The sequence below is a fragment of the Scleropages formosus genome, chromosome 16, assembly GCF_900964775.1.
Source record: "Scleropages formosus chromosome 16, fSclFor1.1, whole genome shotgun sequence".
Lineage (NCBI taxonomy): Eukaryota > Metazoa > Chordata > Actinopteri > Osteoglossiformes > Osteoglossidae > Scleropages > Scleropages formosus.
Window position 1 is genome coordinate 14,774,198 of NC_041821.1, and position 22,060 is coordinate 14,796,257.

The 22,060-nt window shown below is 43.3% G+C and overlaps 1 protein-coding gene across 3 annotated transcripts; it reads left to right on the forward strand.

Annotated features, from left to right (window-relative positions):
• Positions 1-83: 83 nt before the first annotated feature.
• Positions 84-15,749, forward strand: LOC108927820 (tropomodulin-1-like). Of its 3 annotated transcripts, XM_018741379.2 has the most exons (11): positions 84-265; positions 1,991-2,195; positions 3,958-4,114; positions 4,631-4,750; positions 7,324-7,413; positions 8,680-8,810; positions 8,930-9,037; positions 9,383-9,526; positions 9,826-9,970; positions 12,040-12,157; positions 13,393-15,749. In XM_018741379.2, the coding sequence occupies exons 2-11, from the start codon at positions 2,076-2,078 to the stop codon at positions 13,409-13,411; spliced, it is 1,152 nt and encodes a 383-aa protein (XP_018596895.1). In that variant the 5' UTR covers positions 84-265; positions 1,991-2,075; the 3' UTR covers positions 13,412-15,749. The 3 variants fall into 3 exon arrangements, with proteins under 3 accessions (XP_018596895.1, XP_018596896.1, XP_018596897.1); XM_018741380.2 differs by lacking the exon at positions 12,040-12,157; XM_018741381.2 differs by lacking the exon at positions 12,040-12,157 and having other exon boundaries at positions 13,352-13,413.
• Positions 15,750-22,060: the final 6,311 nt, after the last annotated feature.

The following is a 22,060-nucleotide window of genomic DNA, read 5'->3' on the forward strand; positions in this document are numbered from 1 at the left end:
GGATCGCGAGAGAGGTTCACCCCCAGCGCGGCAGCGGCGCGCCGCAGTCGAAGCGCGCCAGTGACCTCATTTGAGTGGCAGCGCGGCAGCGCGCGGGTGGGCTGCGCGAGCTTCGTCCGCGACCTGCGCGAGGGTCTCCGCCAGAGAGCGAGCGCAAAAAAAAAAAAAAAAGTAGGGAGAAAAAGGACCGCAAAACTTCCCCGCGGAGCCCGCAGGCGACAAGCGGAGGACCGGGAGCATTTTCCCCGCCGATTGTGTTCGTGAGGTGGGTACTTATTGTTCCTGTCGGCGCTGACATTAGTGAGCGCCGCGTGTCTCGAGAAGAAAACCATATCTGGTCAAAGTATTCAGCTGTCAGTAAGAGGGAGCCGCTCGCTATAAATAGCCCGTGAGCGGGAGGGCGACTGGAAACTGTGCGAAAAGGGAACTTTTGCGCCCTTTATTTAGGCAACATTCGCCACATGTGTGACAGTTTCAGTTTGGTCGCAGAGTGTCGGGCACAGCGGCTTTTGCAGCGCGCACTTCGGGCGCATTTTTTAACGCGGCGCGCAAATGGTTTTGTCGCTGTTAATCACGGCGTATTGCTGACAGAAGTGATTAAGTTCATCACCTGTGTGTGGGGGGTTTCAGTCAGGAAACTGAGACGTTACATTGATTTGATATAAACGAAGAACAGTTCAAGGGTATTGCTGCAACTATAATTAGGTTGTGGAATATTTTCCCGTACATCTTACTGTGTATTCATTTATTATTATCTAGCAGTTTTTTTAAAAACTTTTTGTACGTATTTTTAGTTGTACATGTAACGTTACTTAAAATGCTAAATATGCGCTATGTGTTAATATGCCATAGTCTGTCGTTTGCTTTGCCTTAACGTTGCCAATACGCGCTGAACCTGTCTAGAGAAATACATTGTTCTGTACTGTACTACTGTTGGCTCCAAGGTTTCATTTACAATATGGAAATTAAAGTGCAGTTACGAAATGAAAACATATTTGTTGAATATGTGGAGACCCGTTGTAGAATAACTTACAAAACTTTTTTTTAACTATGTTTTTGTTATAAATGCAAATACACGGTTGAAATTTTGAACCTATACAACAACCCACAATATGCATTATACCTACTGGAATAGTGGAGTTCATCTATTTGGAAAAAGGTGTAAAACCTGCCAAAGTACACCAGTCTGTATGAAATCTTCAGTAACAGTAGTAGGAATACACAGCACAGAAGGCGTTTTGTTTTGCTGATCTAATATACTGAGATTTATTACATGCAACATATAATATAAAGCATTAAATAGATTTGCCTGAAGATACAGCATTTTTAAAGTCACTGTATACGATAGGCTGTATGCCTGTGAAGGAACCAGTGCCCACATTGCAGAGGCATTTGTAAGTACACTGACTACACAGCTATTCGGGTTGAAAATAGTTTACCATGCTACTGCTAGGTAAAATACACATTTTATATGTGGACAAGAAATGTGCGAAAGAAAAACGTTTTAAAGATATCTGCGAAGACTTGGTGCCATTAAATCATAAAGACTTTCGGTTGTCCGGCTCTCTGTAGCGAGCCTATAGGTTGTGCAAGAACTTCTCAGGATGCACAAATGTTATTTTAGTCACGGTGCCAGCTGGGCCCCGAGAATATGATCTCCACAGATGTCTGGGTGTGACAGTGGATCTTTTTTTGTCAGCTGTTTCATGCTTGAGTTAAGGAGAAGGGGGGGAGGGTGGCCTCCCAGGCTGACTCACAGACCTCATCCCCCTCAATCAGTCACATGGAGATTACTGACATCACTGTTTCAAGCACCAGCATCAGATTTTGGATACTTTTTCTTTGGCACTCTTACTATTTTCTTTGTTAACCTGGGAGACTCATGGTCTTCTTGTGAGTATTTTTGTCTGCACAGAATCTCTTCACTGAGATAAAGTTAGGAAAGAGTTCATTTAAGGGATTCTCTTTTTCTCTGTTCTTGTCTCCGCAGACATATCCCCTTCGAAGAGCCGGTGGTGAAGCAGCCTGTTGCTTGTGCTTGTCTTTCCCTTTTTTGTGTGTCTGCATCCTTCACCATGTCGTTCAGGAAGGAGATGGAGAAATACCGCGATGTGGATGAGGATGAGCTTCTGAGGGCACTTTCAGAGGAAGAGCTGCAGAGGCTAGAAGATGAGTTGGAGGAGCTTGACCCAGATGTAAGTTCCAAACACCATTTCTGAGCTGGAAAAAAATTTGTCAGTTTACTGTGTATGTGTCAGTGGACATTCTACACAATAACAGGTCATAGTAACATAAGTTTGAGGAAGTTCATATAATAAACACAGTTTCTGAATGGTGTAGTTCCAGTAGAGGTAGTAGACTAGTTTATATTTAATGAATTCTCCACCTTTTCATACATCTGCACATCTAGAAGGAGTCTTCCACAGCCCTACAAAGGTAATGCATTCCTGAAAAACCTTTCTTAAGGTCAGTTCTCATAACTCGAAGATTTGAGATTTAAACAAAGACTTGTAATGAGTTCAATGGTGAACATTTGATTGTGTTCCTGAGCCTGAAAATTAACACCGTATCACAAAATCCCATCAAAATGGACAAAATTAGTTCAATACATAACAATTATCATAATGCAACATAACAAAGCTGTCTTCTTTCATTAATTACTATACAGCATAATATTTTATGGTTGTCAGTCTTTGGTCCTTCAATTTTTTCATACCTGTTCATGCTTATCATTGTCATATGTATGCAGCACATGTGCACGGTGCGCAGTGAAATTTCCAATTGCATGTCTCCCACAGACCGTGAAGGTAATGAGCACAGACAGCCAACCAGCAACAATAAATACACTCATACAGTAAATACTGACAGCAGACAATAATGCATAAAACAGAACAGACAACAGCTATTAAGAAATGCTCACACCCAAAACATACATACATGATACTCCATGTTTATATATTAATTCACATTTATTCATTTCGCTGAAGCGTTTCACGAAAGCAATTTACTGTGTTAAGCTACTTACAGTGATTTGCTCATTTATACAGCTGGGTAATTTTGCTGAAGTAATTTAGTATAAGTATCTTGCTCAAGAGTACTACTGCTGGAGGTGGGATTCAAACCTTCAACCTTAGGGTCCAAGGGCAGCAGCTCTAAGTGCTATGCTATGAGCAGAGAATTTAACTTTACATGCAAAATGCAAAACAACAGTAAAGAGAAAAGAAATCAATGAAAACAATGCAAATGAGTTCACACTCACTGAATCAGTCATCTGAAACGCATGTTTTTAGACTGTGGGAATAAATTAATAAAATAATAAATAAAAAATACAAAGTCTTTAGATTTTTAAATTTAGTTAGAATATATGTGAGGTTTATACAGAACCAAATTAGTTCATTAATTTTATTGGTTATTCTGTTGGTTAATTAAGTCTATTGCTCAGCCTTTATTAGTGATTTTTAGAGGTTAAAACGACTTTAGAGTTTGAAAAAAATCCAGGCTGAGAAAAGTCATTCAACCTCAGTTGTGTTTGTAAGTTGAGGAGCCAGTGTATATTGTGTCGCTCAAGCAATAAGCAATGTTAATTCTGAGGACACTGCTTAGAAATGTGAAAAAATAGTCTGGATTTTGTACTCATGTTTTCTTGTAATACAGCTACATATTATTTATTACCAAGAACATTTTCATTAGTCTTTAAAATGATTATGCATTTCTTTATTTTTAATGAATCTTGGTACATGACAGGGATAATACTACCTTTTTATTCATGCCCTGTACTGTCCCCAGCTCTTATATGGAAACATCTATCTTCACCTTGTTTTGCCATCTACATGATCAGCTGTTCAGTGTAAAGGATATTTCAGCAATTTTAACCCTTTTTAATGTTGCTGTACACATTCCCTGAGTGCAGTTGGTAAAATTTAGAGTTAAGGCCCAGAGAGCATTATTTTGTTTTAGAACGCCCTGTTGCCAGCGGGACTAAGACAGAAGGATCAGACAAAGAAGGCCCCCACTGGCAGCTTCCAAAGGGACAGCCTACTGGCCCACCTGGAGAAGCAGGCCAGGGAGCACCCAGACAAGGAGGATCTGGTGCCCTATACTGGGGAGAAGAGGGGTTAGTTATTCTCTGCTTTTGTTTACATTTTCATTTAATTGTTTCACATACACTTTTCTTCAAAGCAATGCACATTGATAATTAACTGATATTTGGCTCCCACCTTCAACCAAAGGTGACTTAAAATATCGGATACACTGGACTACCTACCATTTTTACAACAGAGCAATGTAACACACAGACACAGCAAGGGGAATTTGGAGTCACCAATTCACCTGCAGCACATGTGTTTGAACTATGGGCGGAAACCCAGCATGGGAAGAACATGCAAACATCCGTGCGGACTGAGCTGGATTCAAACCCATGCCCAAATGCACAGCCCAGGTGAAGCAGGTCCCAGCAAAACTCTCTTTGTCACCATACTGCCCTGGACTAGCAATAAAACCTTAGTGAAGACACACAAACTAGGAGTGCAAGTTCAATCACTGCCTAGTAATATCTTTGCCTGTTTAATGTCGTATTGTATTGTACAATTCAATTCAATGTGGGAGGGAACTTTTGTTCGCATGCATCCAGGCAAGGTGTGGGTGCCCAAGAAGAAGGCAGTGGACCCCATCATGGAAGATGTGACCCTAGAGCCGGAGCTGGAGGAAGCTCTGGCCAATGCCACTGATGCGGAGCTCTGCGACATCGCAGGTAAAAGGACACACTCTGTATACACACACTATATATACAAGCATGTACTGTACGTGCTTCAACACACATGTCACGTAGTCGATAGGTTCTAAGGCCGACTGCTGTGTGACGCTGCTGTAAGGCGTGCGCTTATGGCTTGCAACCGTTGCAGCAAAACATGGCAGTCGGTCTTAGAAGTTATTGTCCATACCATGTTTGTACACACAAACATGTTTATCTGCACAATTACGCATATGCACACCCAGTGACGAAGCACGCATAAATACCACATATACACCATTTATTTAGATTTACCTAAAAATAACAACTAATGCTGTAGTAACTAATTTCAGGCTCATAATTATATACTGATATTTTATTTTTCTGTAAGTGTCACTGATTTAACATATTGACCTCAACAAATTTATTAAAAGATTCCTACAGTCTAAAAAAGTACAGAAAGAGAAAAGTGCACATTACAGGTATAGGTTAAATATAGAATACTATAAAGGGCTTTTTGTATTGTTTGAGCAGTTTGTCTTTATTTAGTAGTATTTTTAATAGTACTGTGACACCACAATGATGCCAAGAAAAATTACTTCCTGTACTTTAGGAACACTGTGGACATTTACATTTACATTTATTCATTTAGCAGACGTTTTTCTCCAAAGCGACGTACATCTCATAGAAAATACAATGTGTGCGTTACATTATGGGACATGGGACATTCAGGAACACATTTAACTTTGCCTTTTAAAGCATTTTGCTGTTTTGTCCCTGTAAAAAGTAAAACCACTGACAGTGAAAATGGTCCAGATTTTCCTTGCTGTGACAATTGTGACAAAAAATAAGTTGAGTAAAAGTCAGAACTATCTTTTCTCACTCTGTCTCGAGCTTTCCTAACATTATGTGTGTTTATCTTCCAGCACACCCCCCCTTTTCACCCTGACCCCCCATTGCGCCATCATCACCCATTCATTAATCATCCCTGCAGGAGCGTAAGCTGCCTGTCAAGCTGCCCGTTACTGAGAGGCAGAGCATGGCTTGCAGACGGCCCCTTGGGCAGACCTGTCTCATGCGATGTGTAGCGTTTCCTCGGTGTTGCTATGCTGCTGTAGCACAGACATTATAGCTGTCTGCTGTATGCTGTTGTGTGTGTTACGCGGCGGTACTGTTTTGAGCGAACTGTGCTGCATTATTATTTCAGATACTTGGACTCGCTCTGATTCGCTGTGTTTAGAAAAGATGACTCCCTCAGAAACAAAGATGTTAGCTGCTGTTTATGTTATTTAAAACCGCTTCTCTGTGTGGTTTGAATCACGGTGACAAATGTGTGCCAGTCCTTATAAAGCTTTTATTAAGTGGAATTTGCCACACGGGACCATATTTTATGGTATGTGGCTGTACCCACTTGAGTATGTATGAGCCTGTTTAGTAATGGCCACTCTGGATTTTCTCATGTCTCTAAATGATATACACTAATGTTTTGACTTGTTTAAACCTGCCCGCTGGAATACAACATTATTCGTGGTTTCTATACATCTAATGGGGGCATGGTGGCGCAGCGGACTTGACTGGGTCCTGCTCTCCAGTGGGTCTGGGGTTTGAGTTTTGCTTGGGCTGCCTTGCAGTGGACTGGCATCCCCTCCTGGGTGTGTTCCCTCCCCGTCCAGCCTTAAGCCCTGTGTTGCTGGGTTAGGCTCCGAGACCCCGCATGGGACAAGCGGTTTCAGATGGTGTGTGTGTGTGTGTGTGTGTGTGTGTACGTACATCTATTGACTCCTCCAATGAGGAATATCAGGGCTGATCCTAACATGCAAGCTGTGAAAAATCGCTTGTTTGTGCTCCTGCTGTGGCCTGTCTGGAATCATCTCATGTTCCAGGTGATGTGACTCAGGACCCAGCATCAGTGCTCTTTCTGAATGGATCCAGTCTGGAAAGCATGGAGGACTTTTGTGTTGCGACCTGTCTCATCAGCAGTGTTAGAGCTTATGAAAAGTGTTGCTTTTAGGTGTAAGAGCCTAGATGATGTTTTCAAAAAAAATGCCACGATGCACCCTTTCACAGTATCTATAAGTCTGCATTAAGTGAAGGTTATTTGTTACACACGACCCTCAGCACTCTACGTCAATGCTGCGATGAGCACTATATCAAAATACATCTTATTTGTAAACAAAGTGTATTTGTTAGGATGAGCAATTACAAAGTAGAATCTGGCGAGGGAACAGTTAGCACCGCACGTAATTCTTTAATCTGTTTTTCAGAGACATGATTCACACACATCTGTCCGTTCCCTCAGTTGCATGTCCCACAGGGATTTATCGGTACATTAGTGGGTATTATTTCATGGTTAATTCTTACAGTTTCGGGTGCTGAGACTAAAAAAGTGATTACCATGGCTATGAATTATGCTGCTCTAGGGGATGCGCCTTTGGGCCAGTGTGTGTTCTTATCAGTGCTGCAGAACTGTATGTTGATGTTGCTGCAGCACCACTTCATTATTCTGCTGGTGTAACTTTTCACTGTATGCAATGGTTGATTTCTGTCTGTCTTCTGTTTTCATTTTTACTCGCTCTGCTTGCTGTTAAACCCAGCTATCCTGGGCATGCACACCCTGATGAGTAACCAGCAGTACTATGAGGCCTTGGCCAGCAGCACCATTGTCAACAAACAGGGCCTGAACAGTGAGTCACTTTCTATCATTTTTATACAGTGGCTTAGCTGACTGCTTATACAGTCACTCCTGGCAACTGCATAACTTCAACACTTCCAATTGTGTTTGCTGATGCTCGTGCATTTTTTTTAGAATATATACACTGGGTCTTCAACTTATGAACACAAGAAATGTGTTTGTAACTGAAATTGTTTGTACTTCCAAAGTCACTATTACCATGAAGTCGCTATCAATAAAAGCTGAAGTTATACATACGTCCCTCCAATGAATAAAGGGGTAGGTCCGGTTAAAACTTCACATAAAGTTATAATAAATAAAAAATACTCTGTAACACATCCATTGATACATTATCAATGACTTTTTGACCAAAGCAAGATTATTGTTGTCTGCTGTTTTCTGCAAACAAGGCCCAAACCAGGGTACACTTCAGATGTAGCAATTATTTTTTTATTAGTTTCAGAATTAAAAACTGTTGCTTTAAATCTCACTGATGATTACTGAAATTTAAAATGCATCATCTTCACTCTTGACCATCATCATGTGCAATGTCTGTAAGCTTAGGGACACTTTTATCTTTTTTATTACATTCACAATTTTGAAAGGCTTATTAAAACAAATGTCTCTAAATTTACAGGAAGGGTTATGAAAAAATCTTATATATAGCTATAGTAAAAAAAAATGTAAGACTTTACATTTTAAAATTTTATTTAGTCTGAGCCATATCAAACTGAAATTGATTGAAAATGACTGAAAATAAAAATGCATACTCTCCTCAACCCCTGCTTGAATGCTGATTGTGGATCTTATGAACGTACACCATTCTCCTTGCCGTTGTTCGCTGACATTCAGGAACACAGACACGAGCTGTAAACACTGTGGAAGCAAGCTGAGTAAAGGCACTTCCACACTCCTGTTCTGTTTCTGCCTTTTACTGTGAAGGCAGCATGCAGCAATGTAGGTAATTTCTTAATTTCAGCAGAAAATTTATAAAATAGAATAGTAAAGAAAATAAAATAAAAGATAAACTGGGGAACATTTTAATCTTAAAAAATTGTAACTCAGCTGTTTATAAGATGAGGAACCAGTGTATTTTGACAGGTATATACAGTAATAATATGTAATACGTATGTATTTAATAAAGTAAAGGTTGCTTCTGAGTGACAAACACATAAAATCACATATAAGATGATAAACAAAAATGCAAAGTGATTTTGTATGCATAATGTGCTCAGAAATTTTTAAATGACCCAGTGTTCTGCTATGCCTGTGCCCCAAGGTGTTATCCAGTGCACGCAGTATAAATCTGTCCCTGATGAGCAGCCCAACTCCACAGATGTGGAGGAGACCCTGCAGAAGATCAAGAGCAATGATGCCAGTTTAGTGGAGGTCAACCTCAACAATATCAAGGTGGAGAAAAATGGATTCTCCTCTGTTTCAGATTCTTTTACTGCTAAAACTACATGCAGCTGATTCCCATTTTTCAGTGGTTTACTGGTGTCATAACTTGAGACCTGTCAATACCCCAGAACATTCCGGTGCCCACACTAAAAGCCTATGCAGAGGCCCTGAAAACCAACACAGTCGTGCAGAAGCTGAGCATCGTGGGAACCAGGAGTAATGACCCTGTGGCTCATGTAAGTGCCAGCTGTCACTTAAGTTCAAGCTTATGGTAGCATATCCCATATAATGTTCATTTGGTAAACTAGTTATATGCAGTTTTTCTTAATGTGCTCTCATTCCCCCAATCCCTGTGTAAGCTGTGACTCCACTGCACAGTGAGTTGTGCTCAACACTACTAATACTACAGGTCAGTTTTCCAGAATAACCTGAAAGAACTTGATACGATGGTGCTTAGTGTTGTGTTGGTGATGCCATTAAATGTGGAATTTCCTGCAGTGTGTGTTTTTATGTGAAATCCTGAGAAACAAGATTTGGTTAGAATTGTGACGAAGGTTTTTTTTACATGTTTTTCTGGATAGGCAATGGCTGAAATGCTGAAGGTCAATACAACGCTGAAAAGTTTGAACGTGGAGTCCAACTTTATCACAGGGGCCGGAATCTTAGCCCTGGTGGAGGCGCTGCAATTCAACACGACCCTTCTGGAGCTCAAAATCGACAACCAGGTGCAGCGTAAAGCCACATACCACATATAATCCGAGTACAAACTCGCTCATTGAACCATATAACAGCTGACCCTAGTATACATTTTTCCCACAGTGGATAAATTACAGTATGTTAAATATTGGTATACACCTCTCTGAAAAAAGTAAAACCACATAAGAGACTGACAGTATAATGAAATGATGTGGCCACATCTATCGCAACTGTAACAAGAAGCACTATAACCACAGTACAGTCACAGCTTGTTTCAGAGACACTCTTATTTGGATCAGATTCTTCAATGCCATTTTTACTGATGTAGAGCCAGCCATTGGGCAACAAGGTGGAGATGGAGATTGCCAACATGTTGGAGAAGAATACAACGCTACTCAAGTTTGGCTACCACTTCACACAACAGGGCCCAAGACTGCGGGGCTCAAATGCCATGATGAACAACAACGACCTGGGTGAGTTTGCCAGAGCATCAGGCGAAAATGCATATACATTTATGCAAACACACACACACACACACACACACACGTGTGCGTATGCTCACGCAAAATAAAGCATAAAAAATAGTCATACAAAGATATGTATACAGAGTAAAACCCACACAAACTAGCATACATACACACAGGGTAAAACAAAGCACATACATCAAGTTTAAAAAATGTACATACTACTACCCATTCATGCAGAGTAAGACACAACTATACAAAGAAATCCTCTGAAATAAGTGTCATCAGTGACTGTGCTGTGATGAAGAGGATCTGGGCAGACAATGTTCCTGTGCACTTTGGGTGAGCATTGATCATGTACTGGAACATGAGCCAAAAACGTTCTTCCAGGCAATGGGAAGTTCACTGAACGCACCAATAAGATGTAGGCATGGAGCTCAACTGGAAAGGCTGTGGAAGCTCAGCCAGCTGAGCTCAGGTTTGAAAAGTGCTTCCAGGAAGATTTCTTCAGTGAAGAGCAGCTGGTGTCCCTGTCAGAACTTGAAGAGAACTTGCAGAGGACTACATGTCATTGGATAACGTGGTGGTGGCACATTGGATAGATGCCTTCGGGTACTGTGCTTATTGGCTCACTTTGGACAGAAGTTGCCTTCAGGAACTATAAAGGGGTCATCCCTAGTAGAATGTAGTAACATTGTCAGTAAGTCACCTATTCCCATTAGCACTTGTGGACCTTCTCACATTTTGGCCCCTGTTGGAGTCCAGCTCTTGGTCCTGTCCTTCATCTACTGGCACTGACGGAAGATTAGAGTGGATTGTTACATGGCCCTTCTGAAAGCAGGCACAGTTCTGTCATATAGTGTTTCAGTAAGAGTGTATTTTGTATACATTTGTGGCCAAAAATATTGGCTTTCTTGGATTTTTTGCAGATAACTCCATTTTCTCTAGCAAAGCAACCCCAAAACATCACTGAACCTCATCCATGTTTCAGTGTAAGGAGAGGTTTCTATTCTTTTAAGGCTTTATCTTCTTTTCTGTAAACACAGAGACTGTGTGCTTTACAGGTTCTAATGTGGTCTTGTCTGTCCACAGGACATTTTCCCAGAAGGATTTTGACATGTTCAGCTGTGTTTTGCCAAATTACATTTGAGGTTTCTTGGGTCACTTCCACAACAGTGGCATCCTCCTGGGACACCTAATATTAAACCCTGTTTCACTGAATTGGCAGCAGATGGCAGGAATTGAAACAGTCATACTTTGTGTCTGAAGGTCAGTTTGTGTAGCAGTTGATCAAGGTGCTTCTGCCATCATTGAAACAATCATTTACTGTAATCTTTGGTCAAGTTTTCTCTTGCAGCCATGTCCAGCAAGCTTGGCTACAGTGCCTTGTGCCTTAGACTTCTTGATAGTATCGCGTATGGTGGAAAAAGGAAGATGAAGGAAATGGAACTGCGGTCTTGAGATTGTCCTTAAAACAGCAGAATGAGTCCTTTTCTCTATTCAAACTGGATCAGTGGGCGATTTTTATATTGCAAGCACCTGCAACTCACCATAGTTCCAAAGTACAGAAGAATCACTAGCTTGAAATGTAATTATTTCCAACTACTTGTTGAAGGTGCCAGTGATATTGTCCAGACTATTTTAGGATTTCCTGTGGAACAAGTTAAGATTTAATTATTCAGCTGTTTTCTTTTGTACCACTGCAAACCAAAGAAATACATAATGTGGACAATAATATCAACAGTTTTCGTGAAGGAATTTTGCATTATTTGAAATGTGCGTGGGTGCTGATTTTTTGTCCTTGATTGTAAGGTGTAAAAGAGCATCATTGTGCACCTTTGAGTCTCTGTGTTTTAGCTGTGTGTCTGTATGTCTTTTTGCTAATTTGATGTGTGTGTGTCAGTCCTTTGTTGGTGTCTGTGTTTTAATGCATGTCTTTTTGTATCCATGGCACTGCCTTGGTTGGTGGATTGTCTGTGGGTGTTAGTTTCTCCGTATGTGGTTGCTCTCGTGCTTCAGTGTGTTTGTCTTCTTGTGTGTGTCTAACATCAGTGCTGTTAACTACTGCTGTGTTGCAGCGCGGGTGACTCGCTCTGACTCAGATGGCTCCTTCACCCTCACATTGTCAGTGCCGGAGCTGGAGAAGGCTTTTCATAAAAAGTTCAAGTCGACGGGCAAGGCCAAGTCCAAGTCTAAGTAAAGAGAGATGCTTTAATCGCCCTCTTTTCCTCTTTACAACTTGCTTTCCTGTTGCTGGGACTTTACTCCGCTGCTTTGAGTGTTCCTCCTCCATCTACTCTTCACTTCATGGTTGTCGATATGAAGCCAACGCTTTATTGAGCAACAGCATAGGCTGTCAGTGGATATCAACAGCCTTTCTATGTTTCTGTCATGTGATATTTATTCAAAGGGAATTTTACATAAGCTCCTCTTCATACCACTAAGGACATACAAGACTAGTTGTTAGTGAAATTCCTTTGGAATTCTGCTATCAACTGATGTGATCCTTTAACAAATTTGCAGGACATATTGTAAGGAGAACAACGGTCAGCATGTTAATGCTTAAAAACAAAGGTTGTCCACAACAACAAGGCATAAATTCTCCAGTTTCACCATTTCAGCTGACCTTGAGTAAGGACATGCTCTTTACTCGTAAGGGAACCCTGATATAAGCCTTGCAGTGTCCTTGGTAAAGTAAAAAGATCACACAAGCCCCTAGTGGTCCACAAACACACACACACACACACACACACACACACACATAGACTGCACTCTTGGACCCTCATGCCCTTGCCATCCCTTTCTCCTTTTGGATTTTGTCCATGATGCTGCTTTTTCTTTCTGATCTGCTGCATTTTTGCCTTTTTCTTTCATTTAGCAGTTTGTCAATAAGTTTCTACTGATTTTATGCCTGATAACAACACAGTATATGAAGTTTCCTTCAAAATTTAATCTCAAAGTGTGTAAACATGATGGTGAAAGGCTGAAAGGTGTTTGTAAATGAATGCAGCTAATTCAGATGCACCCATGTTAACCTGTGTGCAAAAGCACTTTGCTGGACATGCCTGAATCATTCCAAATCCATAAATCAGGTTGCGCTGGTTCTGTGAATTATGAAAAGAAGGATTTCTTTTGTATTTGTGAGTATTCAAAAGTTTTCTTTTAAAAAAGAAACTTTTTGAAAGAAGTTGTTATTTTTGCAGTGATCTGTATGTATGTAAATTTTTGGCAATATGGGTGTATTTTATAGCAATATAATAGTAATTTAATTATCAAATCTAGAAGTGCACAGCTAGATGGAAAACAGACATAATGTCTTTGAATAAATCAGTTCTTATTTTGAGATCATTCTTGAAGTTGAATTAGTTCTGCTCTGTGCATTGCCCATAGGGTGGCGCTCACACCTTTACCGCTAATTTTTGTGACTGCAGTCCGAAAGAGAAGGCTTGAGGGGGGGCCCATTTTCCCCAAGTGTCGGACCACTGTGTGAGGGCTCCTGCACAGGAAGAGTTTGCCTGGACATCCCGAAAGCAGCCCGTGGTACCATTGTCATCAAAGCACCCCATCGAAAGGTCCTCTCACCTTCACCATGTGAGTGGCGTCCCTCCCGACATCAAGGCGTCGCCACAACCCCGACGAGAGCACCTCATTGACGAACACACATCTGTGTCCCCTGCCGTGTTTTTAATTGTGACATACTAAAGGTAATTGTGAATTGAGACAAGTCCTTCTAATTCTGCTGCATTTACTGTTTCTGTTGGCTCATTTGAGAGGTGATCTGTAGATCTTAATAGGATATAATTATATATACATATATATAATATATATATAAAACACAACCTGTAATTTCCTGACTCATTAGAAAAATTTTACAGTATTCACAGGGTTTCCGTTTCGATACATTGCATGCCTTCGGTGTGAAAATGAAAACATTAGTGTAAGAATAGAAGGGAAATATAAAAATAGAAGTCTTTTCACACTACACACAGCACAGTTGATTCAGTTGAGCACTGTCTTCAGTACAGTTACTACTGGATGCGATTATGTCCATCTGGATCTTTAAAAATCAGGAAAGGCATATTCCCATGCTGTTGAACTCCCTTTCATTTTATAGAGTTTAGTATATTTATCAGTCAGGTATGTAAGTTATTTTCTTACTGATACTAAATGTTATGTACAGTACTTGGTTATACTGAGGGGAAGTACTGGAACTTGTTTTGCATTTAATTGCATTTAAGTGTTACTGATGTATTGTTAATCATTTAGCTGTTTAACAAAGCAGGTCCAGGAAAAAGAAGCCCAAATCAATCTGATATTAGTACTTTTTTCAAATTATGGTGAGCCAACTTAAAACTGTCCTTATACAGAACTCAATGGCATATTTAAATGCAGTGTTTCAATGATTCATTATTTCAAGGCTTGATCTCAGGATATGATAATGAATCTCAATAACGATTGACTACTCTGTTCGTTTCACCACATTATTTGGCCTTCATGTTCTGTTGGAGTGTAGCAAGTACAGTATTTCAAGGTAGTAACTTCCCCACAGTATATGTCATGTGGAATGAGAAACATGCTGCTGGTCATCCAGGCTTGGCATATATGGATGGACTATTGAGTGACTGAAGATGTCTCAGGCATTTAAACATCGCACAATTTTTCTTGAAAGAGGGTTATATGGATGTCCCCCGGGGTAACAGAACTGGCCAGCAGTTGCCTAGAACCGAGTGAGAGTGATATTATCTTAGTGGCCTCTAAACAGGCGCCCTGCTAAAGGCAGGCAGTGGATTTGTTCAGGGGCCGTACACAGATATTGCACCTTTGTTTATTTGACAATGCTGTAGAGTTTTTATATGCAAGATGCCTTTGTTGGGTAGCAGAGGTTTTATTCAGCTGACTTTTGCCATTTATGCAAAGCTGCAGTAGGTGACTGTGGTAGGCCATTTAAATAGCTGTATTAATTTTTCAGAAAATACACTTAATTTGTAGATGTTTTTAAAGATCAGAGGTGCACATCCAACTAGCAAGCTTTTGCCCTATCAGCATTGCACATTTGTCATATCAGTGAGAGTCTTGCAAGAATGTTATAGGAATGCTGACATTTTCACATTGGATACATTAGTAATATTACTTAAGGTGTTTGTGAGACTTTTATTATTTAGCTAATTTATGTTGTTCTTTCTGAGACGCTCCTAATAATAAAACAATTGCAGTGTCAGTTGTGCATATTCAGTCAAACTCACTTTTGATCAGTAAATGTCTCTTCAGTGGATTGGTATTCTATACAAATTTATTGAGTCAAAATGTCACAGTGGAGCATATGGGCATCATTTTGTGCTCCATATAAGTTATGAACAGTGTATAGATATGTATGTTGCACTCAATGCACTCATATGCAATCAAAATCTGAGTTCAAATGCTTTAATTGTCTGAATCCAGTCACAATGTTCATAAAATTGTACTGTAACACTGTTGCAATGTAATTGCAAAACAGTCACAAAAGCAGGACCTGTGAGTCGGCTAAATGCATAGGATGTGTTTGTGCTTTAATTTTTATGTTTTTGACAGTATTTCTCTAGTATGGATGTTACGGACATTGTGGAGTGAGTATGACCTAAAGGGTTTGTCCTTGTGGCACAGAATACTGTTGCACCATTGTCATTTATTTAATCAAAATATTCCCCTCACTCCACCTGACAACAGGAGTTCATGTATATTTGGTTAGATTTCATTAGATGTGCACATTATTTATTGTGTCTATTGATAAAGTTTGAGGCTATTATGAAAACTCAGTTTCTTCTGTATTCAATTCCTATGAATATAGAGACTGGTGCAGATGCATTACAATCATTTACAATATTCATGTTCTCAGCATGGATCATCATTAGGGCATTGATGTTCTTCACCACAGGTGGTTAAAAGTCATTGCAGGACTAATGCTGCAGACAAAAGGTCAAAAAGCAAATATGTATTATATGCTGAAACATAGTTCTGAGATATCTGGATATTGTATCTCGAAAAACAAGGTTCCTGACTGTCAAAGAGGAACCACTGAATGTGTCAGTGAGTATGAAGGAGATAAAACAAACAGAGAGGAAAGGTCACGGTTTATGAGTAGTTTTCAAATCAATACCATAAACTGGTTTCAAACAGAACCTCCCAAAATCCTGAATTTACATGAAAAAAACACATTGAGCTAAAGCCTGTGGTACATGCCTCCAGCAGGAGGCTTTATGGATTCCTGACCGAGTTGAATGTGGGAATGTTGGCTATCAGTTTTGCAGTTTTAACATTTTCATAAGCGAGAGTTGATTTTACACTTTATCTCAGCTTTCAAAGATTATTCCCAAAGTTTTACGATGTCTGCTATTTTTCCTACAAGTGGTCACTTACAATTCATTAGCAATGACATTCTACAACTTACTGAGCATTGCAATGTGAAATGAACCTGATTTAGGTATCTCAGACATAATTTACAATGCATTAAATTCAGTGTACAAATGACTCAGAGGAGTGTGTTGTTGTTGAACTGAAACTGGTTATAGAGGAGGAACACCATTAAAATATATTGCTGACCTTTGAGGACACCCAGTGCATCTGTATGCACGCTCCACAGATAAGGCAATACGTGAAATATTAATATTAAACCTACATTTTAGTTTGCATGCATTACAAAAGAATTTAAACCTTTTAATTATGCCACAGTCTGACAGAGACATGGACGTTTGTGACTCAAGTGCAGAGTTTAGTAATGGTGCCACTTACCAGTGCAAAGGGGATCAGTTCCGGTTCTGTGGTCAAAGATTTTAATGTGCAGCAAAAAGGAGACATGGTGACTAGGACACTTGGCAGAGACAAAAATCAGCAACCAGGGAGCGAAACAAGGATGCCGAAGAAACCCCACAGGTAACAGAATCATCGGAATGTAGAACAGAGGAGCACTTCACAAACAATCCAAGAACACACACATACAATCTACAAAAAACTAAATAAAAGGCTTTAAGGGTATAGAATAGACTGGTGAGCAAAGGTAAAATGCATTCCACAGTTAATGACACCCTTGGAAAAAAACAGCAAAAAAGACAATTGTCACACAGGTAGACCGGAGATAAGAGGTAAGTGAATGGACCCAATTGTGGGTCAGTTTTTATTTCCGAGAGAGTTTGCTGGGTCAGACAAAGAGCGATGGTTGAAGACAGGCAAAGGTCGAGCAAGGCACAGATGTCTTTACCAGGGTGAAGCTAAACTCAGCAATCGAGAGAGCACGCAAAGGTCAGGAGCTAAGAGTCTGAGAATGAAGCAGGGAACTAAGGGCAAGGAGTAAACGCTGAGACTGCAAAATCCATCCAAGGAGGCGTTTACAAGAATCTGCACCTCTGTGCGGTTATGGAGCTCCCTTCGTACCAGACTGGGTTAACAAGCTGCAGGTGCGGTCGCTCAGCTTGATTCCAGAGGCTTGACAGTACCCCCGACCCTACGGGCAGCTCCAGCCGTCCGCTGAGGCCGAGGGGGGTGCTCCCTGGGCCGAGGTGCCGGGCGGTCCGGATGGTCCCTGTGAAAAGCGGTGATCAGGTTTGGGTCCATGGTGTCCTTCGCCGGAACCCAGCTGTGCTCCTCAGGGCTGTATCCCTCCCAGTCCATCAGATACTGCAGGCGGCCGCGGTGCCTTCGAGAGTACAGGAGCTCCCGCATGTGGTACGCCGGGGTCCCATCTATCTGTATTGGCTGAGGTGGCGCTGCAGCTCTTGGGGCCTGGAGGTGAGATACTGTATACGGTTTGAGGAGGGAGACATGGAAGGAAGGATGGACTCGGAGAGATGGAGGCAGATGCAGGTGATAAGTGACTGGAGTGACCTGGTGGATGAGCCAATAGGGACCTATGTACCGGAGGACTGAGTTTCCAGGACGGGAGACGCAGCGTCAGGTCCCTACTGGACAACCAGACTAACTGGTCGGGATGGAAGGCAATGGGGCGACGGTGGCAATCAGCCTGTTGCTTATACCGGTGCTCGCTATGGTGGAGCTGGGCTGCTACCGACCTCCATGTTTCCTCACTGTCCTGGTACCAGGCGTCAACGGCGAGGACTTCGGTGTGTTCTGGATGCCAAGGGAACAGGGGAGGCTGATACCCTAGGACACATTGAAATGGGGTAAGTCCAGTGGATGAGTGAGACAAGGAATTGTGGGCATATTCGGCCCAGGGGAGGAAGCGGGTCTATTGGTGTTGTTTTTGCTGAAATAACAACGCAGGAAGCGGCCTAGGTCCTGGTGTAATGTCTCCACTTGTCTGTTAGCCTGCGGATGATGCCCGGACGTTAGGCTCACTGAGACTCCCAGTTTAATAGCCAACAGTTCCCGGTCCCCAATGTCATAATTGCGCTCGGCTGGAGTCAGCTTCCTCAAATAGAATGCACAAGGGTGGAGTTTTGGGGGATTACCCTGTCTCTGCGAAAGGATAGCACCGACCCCTACCTCCGAGGCGTCCACCTCCACCACTAACGGGAGCGAAGGATCAGAGTGTAGTAGGATCGGTGCCATAGTGAACCTCTCCTTGAGGGTCTGGAATGCTGTCTGGGCCTCCTCAGCCCACGCCAGCTTTGTTCCTTTTCCCCGCAACAGTGCCGTCAGCTGGGCTGCCACTGAGCTAAAGCACCTGATGAACCTGTGGTAGAAGTTGGCGAAGCCCAAAAAGTGCTGCAGGGCTTTGACAGTCATGGAGTGGGGCCAGTCCAGTACTGCCTGGACCTTGTTTGGGTCCATAGCCACACCGTCAGCCTTCAGAACAAACCTGAGGAAGGAGACCTGTTTCTGATGGAACACGCATTTTTCTCCCTTGACATAAAAACAGTTTTCCAACAACCTCCATAAAACCTGCCTCACCCGGCAGACATGCTGGTCCATTGTCTGGGAGTATATGAAGATGTTGTCAAGGTACATGAGAACTTCCTTGTTTACCAGGTACCCTAAAACATGATTAACAAAAGCCTGGAACACGGATGGTGCATTGGCTAGGCCGAACGGCATGACCAGGTACTCGTAATGCCCTAAGGAGGTGCTAAACGCGGTCTTCCACTCATCATCTTCTCGAATCCGGATGAGGTTGTAGGCACTGCGCAAGTCCATCCATCCATCCATCTTCCTCCGCTTCGCACTCGGCTGCAAACCTCCCCAGTGCACGCTGCAAGTCCTGACTTGATGAAGCCAACAGGACCACATCGTCCGCAAAAAGCAGAGACGAGATCTCGCGGCCACCAAAACAGACACCCTCCGTTCCCTGGCTGCACCTAGAAATTCTGTCCATGAAGATAATGAACAGAATCGGTGACAAAGGGCAGCCCTGGCGGAGTCCAACATGCACCGGGAACAGGTCTGACTTACTGCCGGCAATGCGAACCAAGCTCCTGCTCCGGTCATACAGGGAACGAACAGCCCGTAGCAACGAGCCCCGAACCCCATAATCCCGAAGTACCTCCCATAGGATGCCACAAGGGACACGGTCGAATGCCTTCTCCAGGTCCACAAAACACATATGGACTGGTTGGGCAAACTCCCACGAACCCTCCAGCACCCTAGTGAGGGTATAGAGCTGGTCCAGTGTTCCACGGCCAGGGTGAAAACCACATTGCTCCTCCTGAATCCGAGGTTCGACTATCGGTCGGATTCTCCTTTCCAGTACCCTGGCATAGACTTTCCCAGGGAGGCTAAGGAGTGTGATCCCCCTGTAGTTGGAACACAATCTCCGGTCCCCCTTCTTAAAAAGAGGGACCACCACCCCGGTCTGCCAGTCCAGAGGCACCGTTCCCGAACTCCACGCGATGCTGCAGAGGCGTGTCAGCCAAGACAGCCCCACAACATCCAGAGACTTGAGAAACTCGGGGCGGATCTAATCCACCCCCGGAGCCTTGCTACCGAGGAGTTTTTTGACTACCTCAGCAACTTCAGCCAGGGTAATGGACGAGTCAGTCCATTGCGCAAGTCCAGCTTGGTAAACATTCGAGCCCCATGGACCTGTTCCAAAGCAGCAGTGATGAGTAGCAAGGGGTGTGGGTATTTTACTATGACCGCGTTCAGCCCTCCATAGTCAATACAGGGCCGCATCCCTCCTCCTTCTTAGTAATAAAAAAGAATCCGGCGGCTGCTGGGGAGGTGGACGGCCTAATGATCACGGAGGCCAAGGCCTCTTTCACGTACTCCTGTAGGGCCTGTTGCTTGGGTAACGATAAAGGGTAGATCCTACTCCTAGGGGGAGACGCGCCCAGCAGCAGATCAATAGCACAATCTCATGGCCTGTTCGGGGGTAAAGTAACCACCTTGCTCTTATTGAAAACCTCGGCAAGGTCCTTATACTCCATGGGCATGACAAAAGCCTCAGGTGCTTCTGGGCTCTTCACGGAGGTGGCCCGGCAGGGTAGGGTCAAACAAGTGGTGGCGCACTGCGGTCACCCATGCCGCTAACTCCGCCTTGCTCTAGGAGAAGACCAGATTATGCTTAGCCAACCACATGAACCAGAATATAACAGACATCTCCGGGGACTGGATAAGATAAAACACAAGGTCCTTGTGACACACACCACCCCAGACCCGCAACGGCATTGTCTGTTTCTCCACCACCCCCATACCCAGCGGCTGCCCTTCCAGGGCACTAATCCAACGTGTGACTTCCCATTCATGCATTGGGATATGGTGGTGCTGGGTGAAGGTCGTGTCCATAAAACAGCTGACGGCTCCTGATTCAATCAATGCGCAAGTCCGTACCTGAGGGGCCCCCCAGGATGCCTCTAGTGGTACCATGAGCTGTGTCTCAGTGCGGAGGGCGGCACTCATCTCTGCTCCGTAGTAGGGTTTGTAGCAGGCTGTTTCATGGGGCAGTCTACTTGGAAGTGCCCCGACCATCCACAATACAGACACAGCTGGCCCCGGAGCTGCCGCTGTCTCTCTTTGTGAGAGAGGCGCCCCTGTCCCAGCTGCATCGGTTCTGGGGCCTCAGGAGGCATCAGCGTCTCCTGTAGGGGCAGCCCGGGATGGGGTAGATGATCTCGTGCAAGGTTATCCACAATGATCGTGTTTTCAATAAAGAAATCCAGGGTCCAGACCTCCCCTCGGTATGTCAATTCAGCTTGGATCTGAGGATGCAGCCTGCAGCGGAAGGAGGCCAAGAGGGCAGCCTGGTTCCAGACACTCTTCTCTGCCAGGGTCCAGAACTCTAGGGAATAGGCTGCCACAGTCTGATTCCCCTGCTGGATCACCATCAAGTCAGATTGATAAATGTGGGGCTAGCTTGCAAATTCCAGTTTGCACTGCAGGATGAAACCCGGACATTTCTCAGGTGAGTTGTCGTACCTTTCGGGCTTGGCCAGCCGGGGGCCCATCGCTGGCAGGCACATGGCAACTTCTGATGACATGGGGGGTGCTACGGAAGCAGCTGCTGGCGCTCTCACGGCAGCCAATTTGAGCGACATGGAGGGTCCTGAGACTGGTGGCTTATGCAACAGATTTTGAAGCGCATCAAGGATCTGCCACAGGGTCTGATCATGTGAGCCCAGCAGGGCTCCCTGCGCGGACACCGCATCTTGCAGGCACTCCAATTCCACTTGGTCCATGGAAAAAGGTTGATTCTTCTGTCACACAGGCAGACCGGAAACAGGAGGTAAGTGAATGGACCCAATTGTGGGTTGGTTTTTATTTCCGAGAGAGTTTGCTGGGTCAGACAAAGAGAGATGGTCGAGGATAGGCAAAGGTCGAGTGAGGTGCAGACGTCTTTACCAGGGTGAAGCTAAATTCAGGAGTCAAGAGAGCATGCAAAGGTCAGGAGCCAGGAGTCTGAGAACGAAGCAGGGAACTAAGGGCAAGAAGTAAACGCTGAGACTGCAAAATCCACACAAGGAGGCGTTTACAAGAATACGCACATCTGTGCGGTTATAGAGCTCCCTTTACACCGGACCGGGTTAAAAAGCTGCAGGTGCGGTTGCTTAGCTTGATCCCGGGGCCATGACAGTAATGACAAGGTGTCTGCTTAGATGGCAGATCTTACACCCAAAGCTAACTATTAACTGATGCATAATTATTAAAAGAAAATCTTTTTTGAAATCTCAAAAATAT